This window comes from Chelmon rostratus, chromosome 17 (genome assembly GCF_017976325.1).
Source record: "Chelmon rostratus isolate fCheRos1 chromosome 17, fCheRos1.pri, whole genome shotgun sequence".
NCBI lineage: Eukaryota > Metazoa > Chordata > Actinopteri > Chaetodontiformes > Chaetodontidae > Chelmon > Chelmon rostratus.
Window position 1 is genome coordinate 14,490,540 of NC_055674.1, and position 12,230 is coordinate 14,502,769.

The 12,230-nt window shown below is 42.1% G+C and overlaps 1 protein-coding gene across 1 annotated transcript; it reads right to left on the reverse strand.

Annotated features, from left to right (window-relative positions):
* Positions 1–11,000, reverse strand: pold1 (polymerase (DNA directed), delta 1, catalytic subunit). The gene is made up of 27 exons (XM_041956972.1): positions 10,844–11,000; positions 9,652–9,840; positions 8,859–8,972; positions 8,445–8,585; positions 8,114–8,239; positions 7,717–7,885; positions 6,698–6,812; positions 6,468–6,597; positions 6,162–6,328; positions 5,930–6,034; positions 5,664–5,804; positions 5,397–5,507; positions 5,079–5,270; positions 4,908–4,996; positions 4,684–4,800; positions 4,194–4,307; positions 3,819–3,966; positions 3,166–3,261; positions 2,853–2,990; positions 2,379–2,554; positions 1,917–2,069; positions 1,720–1,822; positions 1,482–1,614; positions 939–1,052; positions 788–840; positions 354–451; positions 1–243 (listed from the first exon to the last, which is right to left on the reverse strand). Exons 2-27 carry the CDS (start codon positions 9,836–9,838, stop codon positions 156–158), a joined length of 3,318 nt encoding a protein of 1,105 aa, XP_041812906.1. The 5' UTR covers positions 9,839–9,840; positions 10,844–11,000; the 3' UTR covers positions 1–155.
* Positions 11,001–12,230: the final 1,230 nt, after the last annotated feature.

Consider the following 12,230-nt stretch of genomic DNA (forward strand, 5'->3'; position numbering starts at 1 on the left):
ACCACTTAATGTCAGTTTATTCATAGTAGAAAACATAGAAACAGTGTGATATATATGCATTTTTACAAGCACCAAAAGGCATAACAGATACTGAGAAGAGAGTCCAAGGTCATCTGAAATGAGGCACATAAGGAGTGAGAGGGTGTGTGTGCCTCTCACCACCCAAAGCGAGACACCAGCTTGCCCTGGTCATCTAAATCTTTCTGAACCTTCTTCCTCATGTAAAAGATGGGACAATCCCGGCTGTGGAGGAGACAGGAAGGACAGTGTTACTGGACACGAAGGGCTGCCGCTGCGTGCTCAGCCGTCACTCTGCAGTACACACAGTTATAATAAACATGTGCTTTACTCACCTGGTACAGAGCACGTCTTCATGGAGGGAGCCTTGACAACGCTGACACTGAGTCCACAGGCGAGAGAAACGCTCCTCCAGTGCATTCAGGTGAAAGATCTGTAATTTACAACCAAAATTTTTGTTTTAGGTATCAGCCCCTTAATTCTTATGCTAACAAATTAAACTAAATAAAACAAACGATCTAATGAAGAATTAACTGCATGTGCTTTACTGGAGCAGTCAGCTTGCCAAGACAAAAATCACAATTTAACCAGCACACTAGTCTATAGCAGCCCAAAAGTAATTTATTACAAAATGAGACTAGATTTGATTTGGTATTAAATTGAGACCTTACATCTTTCTTTAAACATTGTCTGCAACCAGATAATTGCAGCCCTTGTTGTGGAAAAAATCAACAAATGAAAGTATTATGTCATCTGTCGTCTTGCCTACCTCCTTTTGGTAGAGCTCAGACTCCTTCTTCTTACAGAAATCGCACACAGCCGCTGCAATGACACACAATAAAGCTCTTTAATGCCGCTCCCACCCAAAAAGTGATACCCAACTTCATTAAGTGGATATTGAAGTCTAACGACACACACACCATCTGTCTTGAGCACAGCTTTGCAGCCGATGCAGGTGCTCCTCTTCTGAGCGAATGCCATGAGGCCCCCGACCTTCGAGGTCAACACAGTCTTACAGCGCGTGTGGTCACCCTCTGAAAGACACCAGGAAATCACCGGCAAAGTTTAGATTTCAAGCTTGAGAAGATAATACACGCCAAGTCTCATTTATTTGACAAGCACATCTATATTACATCTATTGGGACACGGAATATCTCGACTGAAATGAGCAGCTTTGACACTTGGTTTGGTTGTTAGCATGTTGGCGATGTTACACTTCACCCTTTAGATCTCAGCACATGACACAGAAAAATATAATGCTGATTATTTTGATGAAAGTGATAAAAATAAATTAAATGACTTAATTATTTTTTTTCCAAAGTTACACTTAAAAGTTCACTACTAGGCAAATAAACCACTGATGATGATAAGAGTGTCAGCTAACTGGCTAAACTGTAGTAACAAGACTATGATGTGGGAGTGTGTGTGTGTGTGTGTGTGTGTGTGTGTGTTTGAGCGCTTACTGAGGAGGACACTCTCTGCTTTGCTCTCTCCCAAGATGGGCTCAAATATTCTCAGCAGGGGCTTGGACAGCTGCTGCTCCAGGTAGTATTGAGTGTCAATGGGAATGGTGTTCTCCAGCACATAGATCGGGTCCTAAAACAACATGTGGTTTTCTCATCAGGATAGATAAAAGGAGAAAGAGGGGGATGCACAAATTAAATAAAGATGCTTATTTGCAGATCATCAAACACTACAGACCTCCGACTTCATGTATGCAGCGGCTCCCTTTGCAGCCTTAATGATGACGTATGGGACGCGGTCTCCCAGGTTTGGAGCGCTGCCGGCATCTCTTTTCCTCATTCTGTAAAACATCGGCTCATCCTCAACACCCATATCACACACACCCAAACACCTTCCCTTGGAGTACTATTTGAAGTAAGTGTGGTTAATCTGACCTCTCAGCCAGCTCCACATGCGCCTGTTTGCCAGCGTACTCCTGGGCGGTGCGTGTCAGCTCCTTGGTGATGACCAGCTGGCTGATGTCAATGCGGTTGCACAGTAGGTCCGAGATCACTTCTTTAGCGTGAGCCACAGCACCCTGGGGATCCCTGACGAAACATCACATCCGCTGTGATTACTTTCGCGACAAATGAACGGCTCATAGCGTGGCTAGATTCAACCAGGCAGTTAGCCAGAAAGTGGGCTCAGCATTTGAACATCAAGTTTAGACACCAAAAATCTGATAAAATAATTCCAAGATCACACAGATAGAAAAGTTAAGAAGTTCCTATTACAATCTTACATTGCATGATCAAATATGGTGTTCTATTCAGTATGTCCAAATAAAATTACAGATGAAATACTGAAAATGCACAAAATCTTGAACTGATTTTGCATTATGTACAGAGTGTGTGTACCTATCTATGAGGATTTTCTGCAGACAGGTGTTGATAAGATTAGCCACCAGAGGGCAGTTGTCTCTGCGAACAGTCTCAATGCCTTTACAGTCCATCTTGTCATGTGTGTCTGCGCTAGAGGAGAAATAGAGGCCAGCATAGCGCTTCTTGTTGATCAGCAGGTATGGGTAATACACCTGTGGAGGTGACAAAAATAAGCTCTTGTTAGCTGTGAGGGCGGTGTCCCAAATCCCAGCTCACTGCAATTTTAAACTGCTGTTGCATTTCTATCTTGTACACATGTCTAATTGTTCCTTGACACACTACACGAGGATCATGGTGGTGTTATCATTTCACGAGGGTTACTCCAGTACTCAGATGTCTCCACCCACTCTAACCATCCCGATTAAAAGAGAAAACACTCGATCACAACCTTCACAGATGATGAAATACTTGGACAAGTGTTTTGATAAATCAAAGGGGCAGACATGGTACCTTCTCAAACTCTAGTTTGATGGGCGGTGTGAAGTGGGACGATACCCACTCTGCTGCCTCCTTCCCGATGTCCATGGCCTCCCTTACTGTGGCAACTCCAAGCTTAACCATGACGGAGTCTGTGTCCCCATAAATGACCTTTAAAAGATACAAAAAGACATTTAATCAACACCCACACAAAGGTGGTCCTCTGAAAACAACAACAAGCACCAAATCAATCAAAACTGATATGTTTACTAATGAAGGTGATAGGTAAAAAAAAAAAAAGGGAGGAGTTTGGGTAAGTATTGGTGCAACTCCATGTATTCCTCACCTTGGCATCACCTTGGTAACCATTGGAAATGATATACTTCGACTCCACCAACTGTTTGGTTTGCTCAATCATCTGTCTTCCAAAACCAGTGACACTCTGGATGAGGAGATAAAGAAATATTTAAATAAGTTCATCATTAAAGTTTGTTGTGCAGGAATAAGTTTTCATTGAACATGGAGGAAAATCCTAAGCCACATGACAGGCAATGAGTTTCGATGCCTGGTCACAATAACTGCAACTGAGCAAGGCATTTCATCCCAAAACAGCTGTAAGGGTGTTCTAAAACTAAGTCAACCTTCCACAAAACAGCAAGAAACACAGCCCGGTGTGGTTCATGATTTAGGTTTTTATTTAGAATGGAGCTGTGGCTTCTATTTCAACACTAATCTTTGCTCTACATCTTTGTTGTTTACCGTTTGTGCTCTGACTACATTTTCTAATCTTAATGTACTGGTCGATAATGTAAAATAGAGATCTGGCAAGACCACATCCTGTGCAATCACTTGCATCAGGTGTGAACAACAGAATCAGTCCAAAGTCGTAACGTCATTTTCAGCACATAAAAATATTGAGAGTTTTGTTTTCTGTCACACCTGCAATGTAATTTCAGTTTGACTCTAATACCAACATGAAACCCAGAGTCAAGTGCTCACCTGTGAGATCTCTAGGCAGGGCAGCTTGCCCACCTGGGCACCTGTGAACCCATAGACGGAGTTTGCGCTGATTTTGAGGGCGAGCTGTCGACCATCCAGCACCTGCCTCTTAAAAGGGTCAGTTTCTTTCTTTAGCTCTGCTTTGGCCCTGTGGATGGACAGTGGGACAAACTGATTATTACATTATTACCGCAAGAGGAAACACATTAAACACTAGTTGCGAATCAGAGGATCAAGATGTTAAAAATCTTAACAGGAAGTTCAAATTCAAGGCATCATGGGACTGAAGTCATCTACTGTCTACTGCCAGCTGCTGAATTTCTAACTTTTCACTAGAGTTCAGGTCAATTTGTGATATATCTGAACGATTCAAACCTCTTCCTGGCACACAGCAGGTTCTCCAGGATCTCAGGTAGAAGTCCTTTTCTCATGGAGCTCTTCACAAACATATCACCTGTTGGAGTCTTGATGAAGTCCTCTGGTGAGAGGCTGAAGGCACACAACCACTTCAGACATTAGTTCATGTTAATACTACACATAAACACATTTAAAATAGGTGAAGTTGTATCATTGTGTCTCTGTTTCGGTGGATAGTTTTCTACATTCAACCAAAATAAGTCTTAAGTCTGGCTAAACGTATATGGCAAATCACTTTCAGCTCAGAGATTCTGTGACACATTTTACAAAACACATTCCAACTGCAAGAAGACGAAGTTTATTGAAACTAAAGCTGTTCAGAGCCTTTTTAAACTTCACTTAGGAAGGTGGGAAATAGCAAAATGACACAAAAACAGATCTTCATTTCTCCTGGATTTTCAAGATAATACACACACACACACACACATTGAAGAAAAGGTCGGCTCACCCATGTCTCTCCACCGAGCCTTTCTGCAGCAGGGTGGTGTAGCACAGATTGTGAGCCATCATGATGGATGGATACAAGGAGGAGAAATCCAGGGTGGCAATGGGAACGCTGTAATACCTACACAGTGAGGTGGTGAAGGAAAGGTAAGCTTGCACATACCAAAACCCATCAACACCAAGAGCAGAGAGAAGTCGTAAACCGACAGTAGCAGCAGATGTACATACCCTTTCTCTGGCTCAATGACAGTCGCTCCAGTGTAGTCTTCTCCTCCTTCCGTTTTTACAACAGGCATGACCAGGTCCTGTTTCATGGCCTACATATGGACAGACACTTATGATTTCCATTCTTAAATCTATATGTACTGACTAACTGACCCATGTGTTTGCTTTTGTTACCTGTCGCAGCAGCTGAGAGACAACTTTAATCTGCTGTCCTCTTGAGAGCAGGTAGGTGAGAGGCACACCTGTCACTCTGGCCATCTCCATGTAGTTAATCACACACATCAGCTTCTGCAGCAAGCGCAGTGGGAGGTAGGCGTCTTTCAGGCAGTAGACAGCCAAGCGACGACGGGTCTGTTCATTGCCATTCTGTGATGGAGAAGGGGAAGGATAGATGAGAAAAAACAGTGCCAACTCATGTTGGTGTTTAAATACCGATTAACAAGGCCATTGAATCTGCAGAGCTCTTAAAAACAACTGCTATCCTCCAGATACCTGCAGATCAGTAATGATGGAGTGTTGCACATCCTCCTTCTGTTCTTGCAGAAAGTGGAAACTCACGGCGTTCAGTGTGTATGAGCGCAGTTTATAGTCTCTGAGGAGAACCTGAGAGAAACACACCAGTCAGACTGTCGTCAGTGTGCAGTGTCTTGTCCTGAAAACATTCTTACCTAAGCAATGCACCACATGCTAACTGGATAGTAACTTAAATGTTGTTGTGGTTATGATATATAATAGTAAGTTGCTGCAGATGAAGTTTACCTGCAGTAGGTCAAACTGAACCCGGCCCTCCATGTTAATGGTCTTGTTCTCTCTGCGGCCCATCTGCTTGCTCTGGAAGTTTAGGTCTCGCAAGACTGACTTGATGCCGCGCACTCGGCCGAGGTAGGGAAAGAGATTCACCTGAACACAACACAATTTGCTTCATTGAATAAACGGGGGAGAAATTTACGTGCATTACTTTCAATATGGTGATTTTAAGCCTTGGTATTGCATGGAAGTAGCAGACAAATGTGGCTCCATCTAACCTTTAAAGCAGCTGCTCTGTTGAGCAAGTAGGGGAAGTCAAAGTTTTGGATGTTGTATCCAGTGATGATGTCTGGGTCCACTGTCCTCAAAAACTCAGCCCAGCTCTGCTCACAAAGCCGTCAAAAGACGCACAATGACAAGACAGATGATCGACAAGACATTCGAAAAGGGAACGAGGAAATCATGCCAGAATGTTTTTTTCCAGTGCTTTACTGAAGCCAGTGTGTATACCTGCAGTAGCTGTTTCTCCTGTGTAAAGCACAATATCTGAGAGCCCACGATGCTGGCGCAGGACTGGAGGGTGAACACGGTGCGAATGAAGGGCTCTGTCTCACCCTGTCGCTGCACCATAGATGCGATCTGAATCACCGGGTCTTTGTCTGCTTCTGGGAAGATTCCTGAAAAAAAAGAGCCAGAGTCAAACTCTGCATTCGCTTTTCCTTATGTATGATTGGGCCTCCTATACAAAAAGTATGTTAGGTGTAATAACTTGCATGCTGTATAATAAGGATGGCAGAGTGAAAAAAAGAAACACACCTTTTCTTCCAGCACACTCGATGTCAAAGCTGAGGACCCTGAGCGGTGCGATCCTCTGCCAGTCTCCCTCTGCAGGGTGACTTATCAAATCTGTCCATCCCACATCCACCTCGTACTGACACAGGGACACCTAAAGGACAAAAACAGGGGGGAACGTTCAAGAAAACTAACAACAAATTTTATGTGTAAGCACTGAAGAGGGAGGTAAACTGCTGATCTGCTATACCTACCTTGCCAGTTTCCTGAGAATCCGTGTTTCCCATGCCTTTCTCTTCACGCACTCGGTACTTGCCTTTGGGAAGTTCAATCCAGCAGCATCCCACCACATCACTGTCCACCATAAACCTGACAACAGAGAGAGGCTCATTCAGCTGAAAAATACAGCTTCAGTGTTGCATTTACTCCCCAGCTGTTTTGTAATAATGTCAACATGCACTACAGCAGGCATGTCAAACTGGTTCCAGAAAGGGCCGTGTGGCTGCAGGTTTTCTTTCCAACTAAGGAGGACCACACCAGGCTGGAGTCGAATAATCAGCTGATCTCAGACTTCAGCTGATAACTAAGTGATCCCTTGATGTTGATTGGTTGGCCTGCTGTGCTCCTCCTTGGTTAGAACGAAAACCTGCAGCCACACGGCCCTTTATGGAATCAGTTTGACATATGTGCACTACAGCAACACAATATAATATGGCTTTCAAGTTACACAGAGGACAAAACACTGCAAAAGCCTGACAAATGTAAGACCACAATGTTAAACTTCATAAAACAATAAACCTAGATAAATATCCTCTGAGGTACAGATATCTTATAACTGAAAGAATCTCATCTCAATCTCAATGAGCCTCTCAATGAGGTTCATCTCCATATTTCTGTTTTCTTCTTTGGCTAAAAAAAACACAGACTGCAGTAAGTCAGCTGCCAACACAGGCAGGCAGCCAGACATATCAGTCAGTCCACAATAATCTGTCTGCTTACATGAAACTAGAAAACATTCTGTGTGCAGTCTTTTAACTGTTGCTTTTTCCTTCCTCTGTGCTCATTGTGTGAGTTATGAGCACACAAGCAATGTTTACAATAAGTTCCTTATCATAGATTTTATGACAACATTTCTGTTGTCATGACCTTTTCAGACTTGAATAATCACATTTTCCTGGCAAAGCAAACTCTTTCTGCACTGCCTGAACCTGATCCCTCCACAAACTAACTTATGAAATCTCCAGTACCATTTTTAGACAGCCCAAACACACACCTTATCTCAAAATCTATGTTGGCCTCAAAGGATTGGTAATGCTCTAAGGAGAAAGGTCCGAACTTGAAGCCCTGCTCTAGCAGTCTCTTTGCTGGGGCGATGAGACGGGGCATCGCCATGGTTATCCGCAAAAAATCCAGACTACGTTTCCCATGGTAACCATACATGTCTGCAGGAAAAAGGAAATCAGAAGTTAACACCATGAATCATAACAAAAAAAGAATAGTCACTGTACTTGGCATGTAAATTGTTACTCATTATGATTTTTGTAACTAGGAACAGCTTCCCAGTTCACAATAATCTGACCAAAGAACACACTTGTGTTCGCAAATTGTCTGAAACACTTACATTCAGTGAACGACAGATGCACATGCATTAGCACATCACTGGTACTCACTCTCTTTGCGGGTGATGTCCACAGCCAACACTGTGACAGAGATGTTGTCCTTATTGGATCTCATGTCCTTCAGGACAGCAGAGTTCAACTCTTTTTTAAATTCACCCAGGTAAGCAGAAGTGAACCCTTTTCAAAGCAAGAAGAAGGAAACATTAATTCGATGATTATCCCCCAAAAGCTGAAATCATTCAGAAGTGACACACTCACAAGAAAGAAATATGTTCTAGTGAGAGAATATTTATTAGTAATTGACTAAAAGGTACTGCACTACATAAATGTGTCATCAAAATACATAGTGTTCATATTCACAAATATAATTATAAGTACTCACCACTTGGTGCAGGAACATAGAAGTAAGGTGCAAAACCATGGACATGGCAACAAACACTGTTGCCACTGTCTGTCACCCCAAACATTCGAATGATGGGGACTTTTCCCTGGGACTGGCCGGGCATGCCTGCCACTGTTGCCCCTGCATCACACAAAAATGGAAACCAACATACAGCAACAGCATTTGAGCAGGTGGAGATGTTTTCGAAGAAGCCAGGATAACTCTAAGACACCTGTGTCAGGTCCATGGTTCTGAGACTCAAATCTGTGTCAAATTTTGGTGAAAAAATATCTATGCGAGTCACCTCAATATTATCTCCATCATAGTCATACTGTTAACAACTGCAAATATCACATAGTTAAGTTTCTGTAATCTTGAATCTGGCTTCAACAAATGTCCTCTTTTAATAATTACCTAAATAATAATCAAGATCAATCTGCTGGAACACCAGAGTGTCAGATGATGGGTCCAGTGAGGGGGCATGAGGCCGCCGCCAACGAGGGTTAAGGTCTGCTGAGAAGAGATCACCTGAAGAAACAAGGTGGTAAGAAAGACAAAAGTAAAACCAACGTGCATTATTTATCATATGAACATATAGAGCTAAGAGCTAATCAAATATAAATCAGAAGTTGAACCAGCCCAGTAAGAGCAATTTCCTGGAATGGTAGTTAACTAGTTCCACAGCTGCCATTTATTGTTAGCACGCAGCTGCATTATTCACAATGCAAAGCTATCCATCCATTTATTAGCTATATCCTCTTATCCTTGAGGGTTGCGGGGGAACTGGAGCCAATGCCAGCTAACAAAGCCAAGCATGCTTTATTTATTCAAGGCATCAGATGATTTGTTAGAGCTTCGAGCCAAACGAATAACTTACCTTAAAAAGAGAAAAACCACGCTGTAAAATAAATATGATTATCATTCTACAGGTTCTGAAGAATAAATAGTGTGTGTAGTTGTGCTTATTTAAGAAGAAGAAAAAGTATATGACATAAAGACATCACATTAGTTGTGTACTGTGATTAGACTTTTACAGAGTATAATAATTGAGTTGTAGAGACGACGTACAACTTAAAACTTAACTGTTAGCCCTTACCATTTTTGAAACAGGTCTGCATGTCATTTAAATAACTCAACAATCTCTTCCTACACTGGAAATATCTTTTACTTATGCCACCTATTGCGTGGTTGGCTGTGCAGCACCCACCTACGGGAATAACATCATGGCCTGCCTGCCCCTCCATCTCCTCTGCATCCATCTCTGCATCGTCAAACATGGATAATTCCTCTTCAAACTGCGACGGACTGTCCTCCCATTCGCCTGCCATTTTACCCCTTTTGGCCTGGGACGCACCGCCCATGACAGGGCCCCCATTGTGTTTTTTATAATTCATGTCTACAAGAAACATAAAGGTAGAGGGGAGGATTAGATATTACACATATTCAGTATGAGGCAGAGTCATCAGAATACCAAATTCCTAATACTTCTTATTATTGCCATCTGAAAAGAAAGCTAACACTCTGATAGACAACCAAGACATACTGTACATATGACAGATTGGACAGAATGAAAGACACAATGCTTTAACTAGGCTGGTGTTACTATTTCTCCTACTATATTTATATTAAATATATATTTGGCATGAAGTGCACATGTTTAGAAACTGTGTTGGTTATGATGGGCTTCGCTGCAAATAATTCGTGAAACAAGTACAGTGCTGTCAGTGATGACAGTGTCGTAGCATTTAATACGATAAACACAGGGTGTTTTTCAGTGGACTGGATAAAGTGCGCTTAAATGCAATAACAAGATAAAAGCAAAACAGTATTAACTAGAGACTTGACAAGGTTCAAAAGGAAAGAGCGAAACACGACCATGATAACTTACTTGACTATAATGCATTTGATAACGCTGCATTAAATCATGTTTTGTTGTCAATGTCATTAAAACATAAACGTAAAGGTGAGGTGAAATGTAATAAACTACATGTCATGTGGTTGGTATTAAGATCCAACACATGACAAGCAGACTTCCGAACTGCACATACTGCAACCTTACCCCATTAGCCATGTAACTAGCATGGTTGGTGCTGTACTCCTAACGTCATTTCACATTACACAGTTAGCATTACAACTAACTACTGGAACATTAGTTGCTACATTGAGCCCTGTGAAGCTTTTCAGTGCTTTGTTGTTGATAACTTATCGACACGTTAATACTACAACGTTACTTGTACGCTCTGTCGGACTGACCATTCCAGCGGGAAAGTTTCTGTCAAGTTATTTTTCGATCAAACTAACAGTTAAGGAAGCTGCTACTCTTTGGTAACGAGCTACAGCAGCAAGCTAGCAAGCGCGAGTGTAAACACAGAACAGTCTCGCGCCATAGCCGATCTTACCAAGACGTAGGACTGATCTCAATGTGCAGCGTTCCCAGACAAATATCAATGCCTGCTGCTTTTCTAACGAAGTTTTAAATACCTAACAACGTTGTTTCTTTACTGCACCCCTCAGCTGACAACAGCGGCTCCCGCCACTCTTCTTCAATTTGTGAACTTTCACCGACGAAAGCGCGGAAAATTTCCGCTTTGTTACTCGGCCCAATAGTAAAGGAATGGACAATGACGACACTGGTAAGGCTCAAACACGGCGGTTAGTAAGGAGGAAGTTGGACGCGGGCTGACATTACCCAGTCGCTGAAAAGGACCGTGTGTTCCCGGCAAAATTACGTCAGCATGTGTAGAGCAGCGAGGGAGGGAAAAACGACTGAACAACTGTAGAGATCTCATCATGTGTAACAGATCTATTTAGTCCATTTTGTTTTCATATTGACTGCATCTAAGAATAATAATTTGGCATACTTAAAATTTTTGTTGTTTCTTAGTTTTGTTCAAGGCATGAAATTACACATCCATATGATTATTCTGAGTTGTTTTATTTTGACAATAAGATGATAAGTATATTCTCAACTTGTAATGTAAATGAGTTAAATTAAGAAATGTATTGTTCTGTCTTAAATAAATTATATGTGCAATTATATAATCATCTAATGATATGACTGCAGCCCTCTACAAGGCAATGTTTACATTGGTGCAATGACCTCAGTGTGCAACCTTATGGACTATCCACACAAAGGGATGAAGTCTAGATGTAGTCTAAACATCTGAAAACGGGGTTTTAGATTCCATATTCCAGAGCTGAGTCACTTAACTTGAGTGTTGGTTTATTTCACTTTATTTATTGAGGGAGTCTCATCAGCCTGGAAAGTCTGCAAGAGGCCTGAGACAAATTGCATATACACAAGATCAAGACAAGACCATTCAGTCACACAAACCATTCATCCCATACACTGACACACTAGTCAAATCAATAACTATTAAGATATCAGCAAGTAAAACTTTAAAGGGCAGAGGAACATGTGTCTCTATGTTCACTCACCACTGTGTGTCTGTACTTATCCCTTAAAGTTGCTGGTGCTTCCTGTCTCTCCCTCCAGACACACAACACACAGTCAGAGGTCACGCTGTAACACAGAACAACACATTTAAAGTTGTATGGAAGGCAGTGCTGTGTTCAGTGACACTTGAACAGTGCGGTTTGTTAATGCAATTGGGGGCCTAATATACTAAATCTGTGACCAGAGGGCCGCCCACATATTTCCAGGAGCTACACCAATATAGACGGTGACCGCTTGGCCCATTTGTTTGCCATAGCATAGATCACAGAGATATGTAGAGGGGTTGGGTGTCTTAATGTCACTGGTCACGTTGTATTCTCAAAACTATG